The 17,708-nt window shown below is 43.7% G+C and overlaps 1 protein-coding gene across 2 annotated transcripts in view; it reads right to left on the bottom strand.

Moving 5' to 3' along the window:
- The window catches only part of LOC110488866 (mannosyl-oligosaccharide 1,2-alpha-mannosidase IA), a 235,310-nt gene that overhangs the window by 12,058 nt on the left and 205,544 nt on the right, over positions 1-17,708 (bottom strand). Inside the window, exons 5-8 of one of the 2 annotated variants that reach the window (XM_036947400.1) lie at positions 9,257-9,351; positions 5,000-5,126; positions 4,048-4,141; positions 2,553-2,668 (exon numbers count right to left, since the gene is read on the bottom strand). In XM_036947400.1, the coding sequence (XP_036803295.1) occupies positions 2,553-2,668; positions 4,048-4,141; positions 5,000-5,126; positions 9,257-9,351 (432 nt within the window). The remainder of the gene's footprint in view (positions 1-2,552; positions 2,669-4,047; positions 4,142-4,999; positions 5,127-9,256; positions 9,352-17,708) is intronic. The other variant, XM_036947408.1, reaches the window with a different exon arrangement.

Genomic DNA, 17,708 nt, shown 5'->3' with positions numbered 1-17,708 from the left:
CCTACACATAACCACTAATTTCTGATGTAGCAACCATTCTCAATGATCCCTCAGATACTAAAGTTATACCTCTGATCTATCATGTCTCTAGTATAGCAATGTTCAAAGTTTACCAAGAATCCAACATGGGGAAACACTGAAATAAAAAATTAAAAAAAGACTGCAATTGTTTTTCAATTTAATGTCTGATCTAAGAAGAAATACTGGAGAAGCAATAGGAAGGTCTGGAATACATTTCTATCTACAGCACAGGTGTCATGGCAGTGCTGGGAATGGCAGCTGCTTCAATTTGTGTGTGCCCAAGTTTTTGTATGGCTTCTTCTATCCACAATGCTCTGTGGATGCATGTTTTGTAGACATACTATCTATTCACATGGCCATTGTGAACAACATGTCCATATTTGTATGGGTGTCTGCATTTATGTGTGGAATTAGTTATACACCCCATAACACATGGACAGGTCTGTGGCAAATTGAGGTCAAGCCTCCTTGACATTCTATTCTGACTCCGAGAGAGAGAGAGAGAGAGAGAGAGAGAGAGAGAGAGAGAGAGAGAGAGAGAGAGAGAGAGAGAGAGAGAGAGAGAGAGAGAGAGAGAGAGAGAGAGAGAGAGAGAGAGAGAGAGAGAGAGAGAGCAGAGAGAGAGAGAGAGAGAGAGAGAGAGAGAGAGAGAGAGAGAGAAAGCAGAGAGAGAGAGAGAATAGGGAAAGAGGGAGACTTTAAGAGGAAATCTATTGAAGTTTCTCTCTCTCTCCCTGGTGCAATCTCTCCTGCCAGAGTTTGCCTTTCTTTGGAAAGTTAGGAAACAGAGTAAGGCATCTCAGGAGATCAATACCCAATGACTCATTTCTCTCTCTCTCTCTCTCTTGCTCATTATGTGTCTGGATATAAGAATGCAATGCATAGCATAAACTTTTATGAAATGGCCAATCCACTGCCTAGTTAATCTTGCTTCTAGCGCATAAGATATCGATCCCTCCCATTGTCATTCTTATGGGTGGCCCCTGTGGGAATCAAACCGACGATCCTAAAACCTAGCAAGCATTTCTATGAAATCTTACCCCCAGATTTGACACTGCTCATTAAAACATAAACTTCCCAGTACTCTAGTATACACTGAGTGTACAAAACATTAGGAACACCTTCCTAATATTGAGTTGCACTCCCTTTTGCCCTGAGAACAGCCTCAATTCATCGAGGCATGGACTCTACAAAGTGTCAAAAACGTTCCACTGGGATGCTGGCCCATGTCGACTCCAATGCTTCCCACAGTTGTGTCAAGTTGGCTGGATGTACTTCGGGTGATACCATTCTTGATACACACGGGAAACTGTTGAGCATGAACAACCCAGCAGTATTGCAGTTCTTGACAAACTCAAACCGGTGCACCTGCCACCTACTACCATACCCCATTCAGAGACACTTAAATCTTCTGTCTTGAACGTTCACCCTCTGAATGGCACACATACACAATCCATGTCTCAATGCCTTCTTTAACCGGTCTCCTCCACCTTCATCTACACTGATTGAAGTGGATTTAACAAGTGACATCAATAATGGATCCTAGCTTTCACCTGGATTGACCTGGTCAGTCTATGTCATGGAAATAGGTGTTCATAATGATATGAATGCTACTGTAATTCATGTTTTCCCATGACTGCATTCCTTACGGGCAGATATGGTGAGAAGTTTCTAATTAGGTGTTGTCTGCCGTTACCATGTTGTTGGGATTAATTGAAATGTGTGGCATTTCACACACTGTCTTAATTAGCATCTAAGGGGACGTTCACTTTGTATCTATTAATTAGTATCTACCTTCATTTGAAAGCTAATCCATTATTTGAATACTAATGCAAATGAATACTGTACTAGCTACGCTTGAGAGCACTATACAAACACAAACAGTGTGGCTATGGTGTGATACCAGAAAACTAACTATGTTAAATACCAGGCCACAGGAGAGAGATTGTCTATAATTCATGTATTTGCCTCTGGCTTGACCCTCCAATGAGCTAATAGTCTCATCAGCCTAAAAGACGAGCGTCAATGGTATTTAAGGAGAAGATATTGTGCTAATTGATGGCTGAGGGATTAGGTGTATGTGTGTGGAGGAGGTTGTGTGTGTCGTGCCATGTTGAGGGTGTATGTGTGGTGTGTGAGTGAGCGTGTGCGTGCGTGTGAGTGAACGTGTGCGTGCGTGTAGGGGTGCCATATTTGCATGTGCATGTGCATGCTTGCGTGTATGAGAGTGTTTGCTCACGTACGCGTTTGACCGTATGTTTGTGACTCTGTGCGCACACTTACACACACACACGTGTATGTCGGGTGTGTGTTTGTGCCACCCAGGTTGCCGATACTCGTTATGATATGCTGTAAAAGTCCGCTGAATTCTAAAACTACAGCGATAACAGACCCCAGTCCTCCTTTCCTTTGTTCCTTCCGTCCACATATCCTTCCGTGTTGCATATATCCGTCCCCTACAGTGCTTGCTGAGATAGAGCGGCCCCCTGATGGCAGCTCCCTCTCTGCGTGCTCTATGGGATGCCTCCTACCTCCAGAGCACTGTAGTACATCTTCTTAGCCTCCTCGTCCGTCTTGTCTGACATCAGATATGATTTGATCAGATACTCGTAGAAGCTATCCCCCAGGCCGCCAATGGAAACGTGATCTGGGAGAGGAAAGAGAGAGAGAAATCTGACGTTATTTCCCACACAGGGGAGGGTCTTTTTCACAAACATTATTCTGTAGTCTCCACAGGCAGGCGACCTTGGGTTTACTAAACCCAATAACCAACGAGTCAAATAGAATCAGAGTGTACGTGGGAATCTCTTGTGGGGTATGGCAGACTGACTGACTTGTGGATTCATACTCTGAGTAACCTTAGCACAGAAAATAACATTGTCATTATGGCTGGCTTTATCACGTACCCACACAGTTGTGGTTTTAATTGAAATAAAATGTGAATTGGTTGGTACAACTTCAGATATGAATACACTTGTGATTGTTGTTTATTTTTCCTCCCACTCAATTTCATGCTAATTTAACAACTCTGGATAAGATACTGGGTTGGAGACGTTTTTTGTGCGCTCACACATCTACACACACCCACCCACCCACCCCTTACACGCAGCGTTCTGTTAGCCCTTAACAACAGAACAGCAGAGACTGGGGGAGATGTGTGTGTGAGTCCATGGTTTCTGCTCTGTGCCCATTGTGCCCATGCTGACAAAAACACAGGCCGGGCTGAACACCCACAGTCCCTCTCCTTCCTCTCCTCCTTATCTACCTGCTTCATTAATCATTCACCCGCAACAACAATTAGCCCCATAATCAGCCAGATTAGGACTTTCAGGCCCACATCTTCAGATGCCGTCTCAGGCATCTCCCATTCCTCTGCCTTTCAGTTGAATCTGAAAAGATTCAATTCCCCGAGGTAATTGGATTCATTATCATTTTAATAACCCAGAGCGAGGCGATTTACATCCCTGCTTGAGACTGACATTGATAGTGAAAGAAAGAAAAAGGAAGAAAAGGGGATGGATGGATGACAAGGATGCTCCAAAGGATTTAAATAGGAGCGCTCCTGCAAGGTCGGAGGACTGTGTAGAAAGTCAGAAGATCAGGTTCACGGACGACTAGAGTGTAATAACGGGGAATTATAGTGTTCCTGTACAGTATCAAAAAAAAAGGATCAGAATTGCCTTTGACTGGGTTTAACCAGAGGCGTTCGTTACTGCTGCACTACAATTACAAAGGTGGTGCTTGTCAAACGCTTTCCTGTGGATACAGTAAGTGAAGTGTGGTGATGTAAATTAAGCTAGCCCGCTAGCCAGATAGCACTTTTTTAGACCAGGCTAGTAGAAAATGTGGAGTGAAATGTTGTCTCGCCAAATATCGCATGGCACAGATTTTGTACCTTTGGCTAGTAGAATGCCACTCAGGCTGTCTAGTAGAAATTCCAGTCTACTAGTGTGGCTGGCCAGTGCCTTATGTTCCATGATAATAATAGAATCGTTTGTATCTCCTTCAGTGGAGGCCAGTACTCACGTTGGACCCAGTTGCCACTGACGGGACTCAAGAAGTTAGGATAGAGACCGTGAGGCTTCTCGATTTTGTTCAACAGCTTTCGGATATTCATAACCTGCAACACCATACAGTAAAAAAGGCATTAGCTCTGAAAGAAAAAATAACTGTAGAGAGGATTTCAACTTTGGCATCACATATGCTTCTAAAGGAATTCAAATGTCCTTGTAACCTGAAGTTGACACTTACAGCCAAGGAAAAGCTATCGTCCAATGAAAGTTAACATTATGTTCACTATTCCCATTAAAAACATTCACAAATACCCATTAAATTAATCGAAAGTGAAGTTCTTAAGAATTGTCACGCCCTGACCATAGAGAGCCCTTGGATTCTCTATAGTGGTTTAGGTCAGGGTGTGACTAGGGGGGGGGGGGGGGGGGGGGGGGGTGTTCTAGATGTGTATTTCTATGTTGGTGGTTTTGTATGGTTCCCAATTAAGAGGCAGCTGGTAATCGTTGCCTCTAGTTGGGGATCATATTTAGGAAGCTCTAACTCCCACATGCTTTGTGGGATATTGTCTGTGTTAGTGTGTTTGGGAACTATGACGTCACGTTCTTTGTAAGTTTTGGTTTCTAGTTTCACTTTGTATTAAAAAGATGTGGAACTCAATGCCTTGGTCCGCTCATTTTGAAGTTTGTGACAAGAATAGTATGGGCTGCAGCAAGAAAAACACACATGGATAATAGCATAGAGCCATGCACTGAGAAGCATACGATGCTCACGGTTTAACATGTTTTACCGAGTATCATCTGAGATTCTGTCGCAGACAAGTCACACACGGGGTTGCAGAATTGCAAAACCGTCCCCAAAGTTCCCCGGTTTTTGAGAAATTCCTGTTGAACGATCCTAACTGGGAAAGCTTCTGGATTTGTGCGACCCAAGTCACTCACAGTATTGTGGGTACTGTAGTACATACCTTCTCTGTGTAGATGCCATTGTTGGAGAGCTCTGACAGGTGGACAAACTCCAGGTGCAGGGTTCCAAACTCCGCCAGGATACTGCTCCCGGCTGACGCCCAGCCCCAGCTCCAACTGGTGCCACTGCAACAGAAACCATACCGCGACAAGTGAGGACCACAGTCAACACACACTGTTATGCACACTAGGAACAGAAACCATACAGTGACAAGTGAGGACCACAGTCAACACACACTGTTATGCACACTAGGAACAGAAACCATACCGTGAGAAGTGAGGACCACAGTCAACACACACTGTTATACACACTAGGAACAGAAACCATGCCGTGACAATTGAGGACCACACTTGGCACACTCTGCACATTACAGGTGTCACAGCACATACCACGCCAAGAGAGGACCACAGTCAACACACACCGTTACACACTGGTTCACACTCAAGACAATAAATCCATGCTAGCATTTTTTTTAAATCATGATGTTCTGCAAACGTTTCATTAGATTGTAATAATGAGCAAATAAACAGAATTGCAACTTGATGTGATGCTACAATTACACGTTGTCCTTATTATACGGATACACAAACAACACCAGTGTCAGTAATGAAAAACATTCAATTTCACCTCAGTGTGTTGTCACTTTCAGCAGTTCCCTGGTTTGTCTTTGAGGCAACTTAAGTGTCTTGGAGCTAAAGCTTTATACGATTCTAGTGCACCAACACCTACAATTTCTCCAAAATGCGTTTTCCTTCATATCCCAGAGCAACGGCACATCATTTGTTTCTTTCTTGCTTTTCAGAGGGCACTGAGCCGAGGAGACATATATTACAATTGTCACTCTCCAGAATGGTGCATTTTGGTGCTGAAAAAAGTACAGAAACTAAGGGCCATCCCAAATGGCACCCTATTTAAAACATAGTGCACTACTTATTGACCAAAGCCATCTGGGCCCTGGTCAAAAGGCATCCACTATATAGTGAATAGGGTGCCATTTAGGGCGCAGTATAAAGATTAAGCAGGACTGGATCTGTTTGTCCCTCTTGGGCACCAACCCAGATGCTAGCTGATGCACCGCATCATTTGTCTGTGGATCAGAGTGGGAGGCTTTACCACCCTCTGTGGATCAATAACCAGTCTACCTCTGCAGAGGCGAGGAAAGCATTAAGGTCATCTTAGAGACTCAAGCAAGAGCACCAACCAAGTCTGGAGTCAACCAGGGTCACCAATAAACCGTGTCTGCCTCCAAAATGGCACCCTAGTTCCTATATAGTGCAATCATTTTGACCAGGGCCCATAAGGGCTCTGGTCAAAGCAGTACACTATAGTGAATAGGACACTATATAGAGAATGAGGTGCGGTTTCGGATGCAACCCATATCCTTCCGTCCTATTTCGCTATGAAAGTAGTGCACTGTGAGGATGACATTCGCAGCCGCCTCAGAATAGCAGTATGTCCATGTCTAAATTACGACGACACGATGACTAACCTAATCAGAGGAGGTGAGATGGAATGTCATTACAATACATTATAGTACATGACCTAATCCTACATTAATAGAAAGTGATAAAGGGATGAATGGAACGGAACATATTAGCGGAGGATGGAAATAAAAAGAGAAACTATAGAGGGAGTGAAGCAAAGAGAGAGATGTAGTCCCGATGAATACGCTTCGTATTAGTTTGGGGCTCCATCATTAGCTGCTCAAGCTAAAGTAACATCAGGGCCCGTCGATTAAGAGTGAATGGCTTTAGCGGCTTATTCCAAACAGGATGCATGGTTTGGAATATTTATATTCTGTACAGGCTTCCTTATTTTCACTCTGTCATTTAGGTTAGTTTTATGGAGTAACAACGTTGTTGATCCAGCCTCGGTTAACTACTATCACCGCCATTAAACTCTAACTTTTTTAAAGTCACTGTTGGCCTCATGGTCAAATCACTGAGTGGTTTCCTTCCTCTCCGGCAACTGAGTTAGGAAGGACGCCTGTAACTTTGCAGTGACTGGGTGTATTGACACACCATCCAAAGTGTCATTAATAACTTTGCCATGCTTAAAGGGATAGTCAATGTTTTTTTGTTTTTTTCATCTACCAATAGGTGCCCTTCTTTGCGAGGCATTGGAAAACATCCCTGGTCTTTGTGGTTAAATTTGTGTTTGAAATGCCCTGCCTGACTTAAGGACCTCATCGATAATTGTATGTGTGTGGTACAGAGATGAGGTAGTCATTCAAAAATCATGTCAAACACTATTATTGCACACAGAGTGAGTTCATGCAACGTATTATGTGACATGTTAAGCAAATTTGACTCCTTAAGTTATTTAGTCTTCCACTTTGACATTATGGGATATTGTGTGTAGGCCAGGGACAAACAATTTCAATTGAATCCGTTTTAAATTCAGGCTGTAACACAACAAAATGTGGAAAAAGTCAAGGGTTGTGAATACTTTATGATGGCACTGTAAATTGGTACATTGCACACTTTAGGAAACTTGCAAAAGTAATTATCAGCTTTTGCATTCAGTAACTTGCAAACAAATGTTCAATGCTTTCTCTATGCATTATTCATTATGCTCCTTGTATGAATGTGTTTCGCATCGCTAACTACAAAGCATTTAGCTCTAGGTTCTTCAATGTGTTGAGGCCTTTTGGGAGCACATGCAGTATTCTATAAGTAGTCCCGATATACTGTATGAAAGACCACATGCAGTATTCTATAAGTAGTCCCGATATACTGTATGAAAGACCACATGCAGTATTCTATAAGTAGTCCCGATATACTGTATGATAGACCACATGCAGTATTCTATAAGTAGTCCCGATATACTGTATAAAAGACCACATGCAGTATTCTATAAGTAGTCCCGATATACTGTATGAAAGACCACATGGGACATGCTACATATACTTCTAAGACTTTCAAGTCTGCCCATATGCAACATATTAATTGTGCTGTACTGAATTCCCTTGCTGTTTGTGTGTGCGTGTGTGTGCGTTTGTGTAGTTTCTGTACATACTGTATAAGTTCCTTTACTTATGTGGCTATAATTTATAAATGAGGGAGAATCATTCCTCCCTGCCCATCTAACTGGAATTAGCTCTAGAATCAGTTCATTCAATTTGCCAGCAACTGTCTACTTAGACAGGCGGGTTAATTGGAAGCAGGTTGCAGGCAGAGGTGCCAGAGAGATGTCTTTTTAGAATAAAAAAAATAAAAAAGTCTACAGTTGTCACGCTGACATTAATGATTCGGGAGACAGGCGCAGGAACGCGGAATAGTTATTTTTTTATACCCCAAATTACGGGGTGCCGTGTAAGGGCTCGGGATGAAGACCAAACAAAGACGTAAGAAAAACACAGGGTTGGAACCCAAACAAAAGAGTGAGGAGTACCTCGAATAAATACACACGCACAATAACACACAGGACGGGACCCGCAATCATCTGCGCAATCCACAAGGACACGAAAGCCCAAAAACACACAGCACAGGTACTCACAAGCACCAACGGACATAGTAACAATAATCGACAAGACCATGGAAACCAAAGGGCACATATATACAAATACTAAATCAGTGGAAATAGGTGTTACGACTTCCGCCGAAGTCGGTCCCTCTCCTTGTTCGGTCGGTGTTCGGCGGTCGACGTCACCGATCTTCTAGCCTTAACTGATTCATTTTTCATTTTCTATTGATTTTGTCTTGTCTTCCTTCACACCTGGTTCCAATCCCATTCATTACATGTTGTGTATTTAACCCTCTGTTTCCCCTCATGTCCTTGTCGGAGATTGTTTGATTGTATGTTTTGTGCTAGTATGTGTTGGTGCGCGACAGGTTTTGTACCCATTTTATTATTGTTGTCTATTTTGGTTTTGGAGTTTCTGTGAGTTTTATTAAACGACTCCCAAGTTCGTTCTCCTGCACCTGCCACCAACACGCACCCATTACACTAGGGGACAGGTGGACGTGATGAAAGTTCCGGAGGGATCCGTAACAACAGTATCTTAACTATGTAGGGTGTGGTGGGTCTTGCATATGGGTATCCCGGTAAAATCGAGTTTGAACACGTTATTTCATTTGTGGCTCCAAGACGAGGCCGCAAATGTCAAACATTTCAAACGCAAACAGAGGTATAAAATATGCACCACCTTCTTAATGCAATGTAATCCAGCTAAATGTTTTGGTAAGGTCTGATACAGTATGTGTTTATAATAGGATATTGTAGCTAGGGAGTCATGGGGACTGGTAACTAGGCTCACCTGCCCAGGTTGATGACTCCACGTGGGATACCCGTTGGTGTGTTGAAGGCCGGTAGCAGCTTCTCCCCAAGCACCATCACTTTCCTCTTGAACATCTACAACAACACGGAAGGAGGGACACTTAGCAAACACTCACAGAAACACACAAAGACAGAAGTACACACAACTGTGCAAAAACCAGCCCCCAACCCCACAGAGGTACACACCACTCCCACGTGACATCAACACGGGCATATTTTCATCTTGGCCCCTGTAAGAAAAACCTTTTTACTTCCAAGTACAGAATGTTTTCACCCAACAAAGAACCGTCAAAATAACTCTTTCTTCAGAAAGAAACCTTTCATGTAGTGTACAGTCAAACACAGAGAGTAGAATTAAAGTGTAGCTCCAGCCCCAATACTTTCCAGATGGCTTCCCAGCCTCTCTCAACAAAGCTAATTATGTAGAACATAACAAACCCAGGGACAACGGAGAGACTGCGCTGCTCTGAGAAGGATTAAAAGCAATCTTATTGATGTAATCCACAGCAGTTCAATTAAACCTACACTCTTCTCTGCTGCCTGCCTCTTGAAAGCAGGGCCAAGGGAGGGTGAAGCACTGTCTCAAAGTAAGATTAACAGGTCAGACAAATCTGCATCACCTGCCGAGACAGAGTAAGAAGGAGAGAGAAGTAGAGAGAGAGAGAAGAGAGAGCGTTAAATAGTGAGAGCAAGACTCAGAGTGCTGGTATTAGAATTGAGATGCAAGGCTGCTAACAGAGAGAACTAGAAAGAGGGAGAGGGATATTGTTTGTGTGTGTGTGTGTGTGTGTGTGTGTGTGTGTGTGTGTGTGTGTGTGTGTGTGTGTGTGTTAGGGTTGGGCAGTGTCCAGATTTCATAACGTACCATACTGGGGTATACAGTATTACTGGCTGTGCTGTTTCTTTCCAAGCGTAGAAAAAATCAGTACAGTCAAAAGTTTGGACACACCTACTCTTTCAAGGGTTTTTCTTTATTTTTTATATTTTCTACATCGTAGAATAAAAGTGGAGACATCAACACTATGAAATAACACATATGGAAACAGTAACCAAAAAAGTGTTAAACAAATGAAAATATATTTTATATTTGAGATTTTTCAAAGTAGCAACCCTTTGCCTTGATGACAACTTTGCACACTTGGCATTCTCTCAAGCAGCTACATCAGGTAGCCAGCTGGAACGCATTTCAATTAACAGGTGTGCCTTGTTAAAAGTTAATTTGTGGCACTTCTTTCATTCTTAATGCATTTGAGCCAATCAGTTGTGTCGGGACATGGTAGGGGTGGCAAGAACAGCTCAAATAAGCAAAGAGAAACAGTCCATCATTACTTTAAGACATGAAGGTCAGTCAATCCGGAAAACTACAAGAACTTTGGAAGTTTCTACAAGTGCATTCACAAAAAGTTCATTTAAGTGCATTTGCAGCCTGCCCTCCAGCCCATTTTTCTCCGTCTTCTCTTCACGCAAATGGCGGGAATCTGGGCCTCTTCCCAGGAAAGCAGTATGTCATTTACGTCGGGCTCATCGGACTCGTTAAAAGGAGAAAAAGGATTCTGCCAGTTCATGGTGAGTAATTGCAGTTCTGAATTGCAGAACTGAACTGAATTGCAGTTCTGTCCAGAAGTTATTTTCGGTCATTAGAGACGGTAGCAGCAACATTATGTACAAAATAAGTAAAAAAATAAGTTACAAGCAAAAGAGAAAAATAAACAATTTTAAAAAACACAATTTGATAATATGTGGCCATTTGGATTACAGCCTATATGAACACTCAAATGCCACGGTGATCTAGACAGACTGCCGAATCGAGACAAAGGTTTCAAATCTCTGGATTAACTCCCTAATGTTATCTCAATTTGATCATGAATAAATTGGATAAAAAAACAAAATTTAAATAGAAAAATCTGTGAACTATCTTGTGCACGTTTTAAATTGACACAATACCTGTTAGAAAAGGTGTCTGTTTTCGAATCAGAGTAAATAGAGCTGAGTGTATTGATGAAAGTAACCTTGTCCGAGAGAGATTTACATGGTTATAAAACATCACGCCAGGGTAAGCCTATATGAAACACAGGCCTTATTTTTTAGTGTGGTTAAAATTCCCTATGGGAAAAACGAATGGAACCATTTTCCTGTTTGACTGCTAGGTTTTACAAGTATTATGACACCTCCACTGTGGGGCTCTATACTGCCCAAGCCTAGTGTGTGTGTGTGTGTGTGTGTGTGTGTGTGTGTGTGTGTGTGTGTGTGTGTGTATGTTTGCAAAGTGTCACAGTGCTTTTTGGCAGTCTCTCCGTCTCACTGCGTGGTGACTCAGCAAAAAAAAAAAAAGAGTCAGTGAGAAGGAGGAGGAAGCTGGTAGAGCTAAGTGTTCATATAGGCTTGCAACCCAAATGGCACCCTATTTCCTATATTAGTGCACTACCTTTGACCAGGGCTCTGGGAAATAGGGTGCCACTTGGGGCGCAACAATAAATGCATGTCAGAGTAACTAGCCATTAGAATTATGATCATCAATAATGTCAATATGAGTTGCCCGTGCCCTTGTCCGACGACAGTAACTGAATGATACAATGTCTCTCCTGCCTCTGGCACTCGAACTGCTAGCTCTCACTGCAGCTGAGAGCCGAGAAAGGCTCGTTATTTCCATCATCTGAGGATGCGCCTGGACACGGTCTGTCTGGGCCTTGATTCACCCTTTCTGGGTCTTTGTTTTTGTGACCAGGAGGCAGAGTGGGCTACAGACAGATGTACTGACACATGACTGATTTGGACACATTATGTGCATGGATACACATGTTTGACTCAGATGTATGTTCTCATGTGTATGTGCAGATACGCAGACATGCACACAATGATCATTGTTATCGGTAACACGCGCACACACAAATCCTTCCACCTACTTACCCGCCCACATGCAAAGCTCAGGTGCTACCCATGCCCTTGACAAATGCCCATTTACTTCCAGCTGCTACAAGATCATATTTACAATCCAATTACCAATAGTTCTCTGCATGTTACTCCACAGCACAGTCCACACTAGTTCAAATGACTCAGATTCACAGGGCATTGACACCACACAGAGACATAACAATCCCAGTGAGGCCACAGTGCCCCGAGGAGTCATCGCTCCATCTAGCAGCTGGGGGCCCAGTCCTTTGCTGGCCCACTAGCCCTCCAGAACTCCCATAATTCCCTTCCCTCTCACCGTACTGGAAGGGCCTGAGAGACCCAGGATGGATTTACACAGAGAGGAAGCTCATTAATCCATACTGTAGGATCCACGGCTAAGATGAGTGTGTGTGCATGTGTGTGTGTGTGACGGGAGCTGCAGATTGCCCCTCTGGTCCCCCAGCTCCATCTCTTATCAAAGCGATTACTAATGACCCTCTCCCCCATCCTTACTCAACCAGCCTAGCAGTTCATGGGCATCATGTAAACACACACCCACAGTCATTTTAAAGCCTACGCGCACCTACACACACACACACACACACACACACACACACACACACACAGCCATATTAACACACATGCACACACATACTCACAAGAGTGCACAACCTCCAATTATATCACACTGTTATTAAGCCTTGTTTACGCAAGGAATTCCTTATGTGTTAATTACAGCATGAGCCCTTTTGTGGGCAGCTGTGATATGCTTTACCGTTGAGCACATGCAACGTCGCAGGCCCCCTTTCACATCTATCTAAAGCTACCTCCCCCTTCTATAGTGCAGAGCAGGACTTCAGTACAGCTCCAGCTAATTTGCATCTCACTCACGCCCTCCTCCTCTCCTTCTTCTCCCTCGGCTCATTCTTCCCCCTCCCCTCCCCCCTCCTCTCCCCTGTAGCTAAATGAGAATGTGTTTTCAGTCAACTTACCTGGTAAAATAAGGGTAAGAAAAATGATACACAATAACAGAAGTGCCTTTAGAGACGGGCTGCTGCTTCACATGCAGCGCACGCTATCGTCCACCCATTCTTCCCAACCATCCCACGCGCATATCCCGCCGCTCGTCCACAATCCTTAACCCAGCCATCGGAAGAACGGACAAGGCCTCGGCACGGAGGAGCATTGATCTGTTGTAACAGGAGACGGCTCGCTTACTTCGCTTTCAGTTTGGAATTATCCCTTGGATGTTGGACACGACAGCCGCGAACTGAATGGCTTTTCTCTTTTAAGCACAAGAGACACGTAGCGGGCGACGCAGTCACCTCTCCCCGAGTTAACACTGTCAGGGACCAGTGGAGACAGACTGAGGGGTAGAACTCTGTATGTATGGCACCCTCAGTTGCCATTCAAACTTCTCAATTGTGAGTCAAGGAAACACTTGAAGTGTGAAAGTGAAAATGAGAGGTTGTTGATCTTTTGGTGGAGTCAGCACGTGTTGGCTTTCACTTCAGTGCTGTAGCTGTTGTCCAGACAATTCTTTTTTTTTTTACCCACCCCAGTGGCTAGATTCTTGGTTAAATAGCATACAGGTGTAAAAAGAACTGACATTGGCAAAAAATGTACATGCAACTTCTTGTACAACAGTTCTGTTTCAGTGGGATATAGACCAACCGGAACTCACAAACTCTCCGCACCTACCTAATGCAGTGTTTGTAACTCCAGCCCTCCAGTACCCCCAACATCATACCTTTTTGTTGTAGTCCCAGACAAACTCCCCTAATGACCTGATGATTAGTTGACAAGTTGAATCAGGTGTGCTTATTTGGGGCTACAACAAAAATGTGTGCTGTTGGGAGTACTCAATGGATGGAGTTGGGAAACACTGGCCTAATGATGCAGACTAGCGGACTGGGACCATTTGTGCAAAATATACACATGTATTTCCAATGTCTTGCTGACTGTGGCTGAAAACAGCTTTTGTATGACAGGACAGAGAACAACTACAAACCGTTATCTGAGGCCTGATCATGCCAAGCGGGCCCGACGGCACTGGTCCATTTATCGTTGTTGACGACTCAAATGTTGAACCTCCTCGTGAACACTAAGCTAGAAAATATTGCAACAAGGGACAGGAGACGTGGCACCCATCTCCGCCTCCTCTCCTGCCTTGAGAGGACACGTTGAGCTGGACCAACGCCAGCCAGGCATGGCGCGCATCCAACACGATAATACAATGACTGTGCAGCTCAGCAGACGTGTTAGCAGCTTCTAACAAAGTGCTAAGTCAACCAGGTGCGTTTCTCTCGCAAATGTCACCCACTCAATTAGAGAAATGTAACACATTTCCAGGAGAACAAAGACCCATCTAGTCATGGTTGTCTTCAGAGCAGCAGAACTTGATAGTTGGGAGACAAAAGGAAAGAGGAGTGGGTGGGAGGCAGGAATGTTGCGAACGGCATTATGTTATGCTCTTTGATGGTGAATTCTATTGGAGGAGTACAAAGTTATCTTCCTGTGTGATGTAATGTATTTTTAACCTATTTTATCCTCTGGCTCCTTGGAGCGACGATATGCGAAGTATGTAGCGTGTTTTGATTACTTCTCATTAAACCCTAACAGTAAGGAAGATTTGAAGGTATAGTACACTACAAGAGAGTGTATACTACTTGGTGCGGTTGAAAAAAAGAGTTCGCTATAAGTCACCTTAGTTCCTTAAGTGATAGAAATAGCATTTAAATCCGGAAACGTTTTGGGTGACGTTTGGAGAAAATCGTGATGGTGCCGCGTTTAAAAAATAGGTGTTTTTTACGACCGTGGAAGAATGAATTATTCCTGTTCGCCAGCTGTGTGTGATGAAAACCGAGCTCAAAACACCCTCTCTGACTTTCACAATCCCCCAATACCCCACCAGGACGATTACTCGAATCCTTTTTGTTTTCCCACTTTTCCTCTCCTCTCTCATCCCCTCATTCCTCCTTCTGCGGTTTACTTTTACTCAGGGTGTCGGCTGACTCTAAAAGGCTGTAAAAAGGCTGAGGAGACCAAAGCTGTCCGCTCTGATCATTCACCCAGCCCAAACATCCTATAGGGCCGATCAGAATCAGACACACTATTTGTGCTTGACCTCTGTGTGGTCTAATGTTCAGAAACTGCCCACGTCACCACAATGTAAAGGTGGCAGTTAGCCTAGCGGTTAAGAGCATACGACCAGTAAGGTGGCTGGTTCAAATCCCGAGCTGACTAGGGGAGAAATCTGTTGATGTGCCCCTTGAGCAAAGCACTCAACACTCATTGCTCCTGTAAGTTGCTCAGGATAAGAGTGCTACTAAAATGTTGAAGTGGATGACAGCTGACGATCTCTTTCTTGAGAAATGCACAAGTTAATCTGAGCTCTGCTAGTTGGAATTGCACAGCTGAGTAAGACCCTTGAGGCCAGGGTATAAGGAGAAGTGCCAGTACATGGTGAACCACTGAACTGGAGCATGTACACCAGGGCTATGAGACATGTAGCTTGATTAGCTAGAAAGAAAATAGCCAGAGGGACAGATACTGGCATGTGCTACCCATCTTCGAAACTCAACATTAGGCATCAGACAACATCCTGGGCAGAATTAGCACAGTGCTCTCATCAGCCTTCTCTCATCTTACAAGGTGAGTGAGTGAGTGAGTGAGTGAGTGAGTGAGAGATGCACAAAGCACAGCACCCATGGTTGAAAGCTTGCTGCTGGGTGCTAGCTGCCAGATATCTGAGTTGTAATACTACGGCGCTGCCCTGATAAGAACCCCATTTGCTCAGTATGATTTATCTGGAACAATCGGTCGATTCTTATAAGCAGCGGTCTGCCCTGGTTGGTTTTTGACTCTATCCCAGTGGTTTACATCATTATTAGCATCTGATGGTTTTACCATTGATTCTTATGGACAGTCTGGGAGCCTTGCAAATACTACTAGAGTCTTCAGGAGACAAGCCACAGACCATGAGCTCGCTTCACTAAGTGCAAAGAACGGCAAAAACAAAAGCTTTGAACATGTATTTATTAACACTTTATCTCTAGATCTTATTCTTTCTGCCAGCCGGTAACTTTTTGTTCTGTCCTCAATGTTCAATTCCCCCTTTTTAAAAAATATATATATATAGGTGCTGACTTTGAGTCACACATAGTAAATCTCTGCCATGTGTCTTTGATACACTATGATAAAGCCAGGAAAACAGAAGGCATACTTTAATCCTTGCTTCTTCTCACCCCTGTCCAAATATAAAAGAGAGACCCCTTCCGTCAGTTTCATGACTCGAGACACACATTTCCTGCACATCGATTCCATTCTTCATTTCAATACGGCTGACCGCAGGAGAAGCGGAGGAGTATGCAGGTTAGGGAAGTGGGAGGTCTCAGAGCAGGAGTTCCAATCTTATGCCTTATTTGTCACGAGGAATACGATTACATGGACAGGAGGGACCTGATCCTAGATCAGCACTCCTACTATAGGTCGCTTCATGAATACAGGCCCTGGAATTGCATTGGAGCGTGCGTCAGTGCTAGGAGGCTGAAGTTTTATGCCGTAAGAGATGGACTATATACATTTGAGCTAGGTACTTGAGTTGGATCCAATCTATAAATACCCGAGTATTGGACCACATTAGGATAATATGAACATACACTGGCTGGGTAAGTCCAGCGGAGTGCTTCTGGGAAAGATTGGACAAGTGAAGCTTGTCTCCAAATCGTGATCATATCATACTTAGCTTTGAAGTGAAGCTAGCTTCTCTAAAGCGGTTATCATAGCTTGTAATGGAATCCTGTATTTCCAAAGCATGTGGTCTACACCGAGGGACTGATTATGGCTTAAGGTGGTGTCGTCACTGACTCGATTCCCGTTTGGTTCTAAAGCAAAATGAAAAGTGCTTTTAAAAAAAAGGTCCAGTTGTGAACGTCTAAGATATTGACAGTTAATCGACATCCATGTCTTCGGAACCCGGGGAACAGTGGGTTAACTGCCTCGCTCAGGGGCAGAATGACAGATTTTTACCTTGTCAGCTCAGGGATTCGTTTCAGCAACCGTCCGGTTACTGGCCCAACGCCTCTCGAAGCCCTCCATGCGTCTCCATTCGCCGTGAGGTCGTCTGAACTAGAACATGATGTGTATAATTTATGCTGAGTGGCATCGCCTGAGACAGAGAGGCAGCTCTAAATAAGGTTATCAAATAAATAAGATATGAAGACTTCTCTGGGAAAGAAAACGGATATGGTTAAGAATTCCACACTGAACCCCAATGGAAAACAAACAAGCGGGAAAGCAATCATCTACTCTAAAATCCTCTGAACACGTTATATTATAACTTACAGTAAATTACATTCATCTGCCCAATGTTATTCTCAGTAATGTTATTCTCAGTGAAGGACATTCTCCCAACGTTATTCTCGGGAACGGAATCGTTGTGCCTGATGAACACGATTCCACTGTTCCACAAGATCTACGGTTCCGCCACTCCGAGCCACATAGCGTAGGTAATCTAAATAGCTTCACACTTTGTTGAC

The sequence above is a fragment of the Oncorhynchus mykiss genome, chromosome 2 (genome assembly GCF_013265735.2).
Source record: "Oncorhynchus mykiss isolate Arlee chromosome 2, USDA_OmykA_1.1, whole genome shotgun sequence".
In the NCBI taxonomy this organism is placed as follows: Eukaryota; Metazoa; Chordata; class Actinopteri; order Salmoniformes; family Salmonidae; genus Oncorhynchus; species Oncorhynchus mykiss.
Note: the sequence above shows the minus strand (reverse complement) of the source record. Positions and strands in the feature narration are given on the sequence as shown.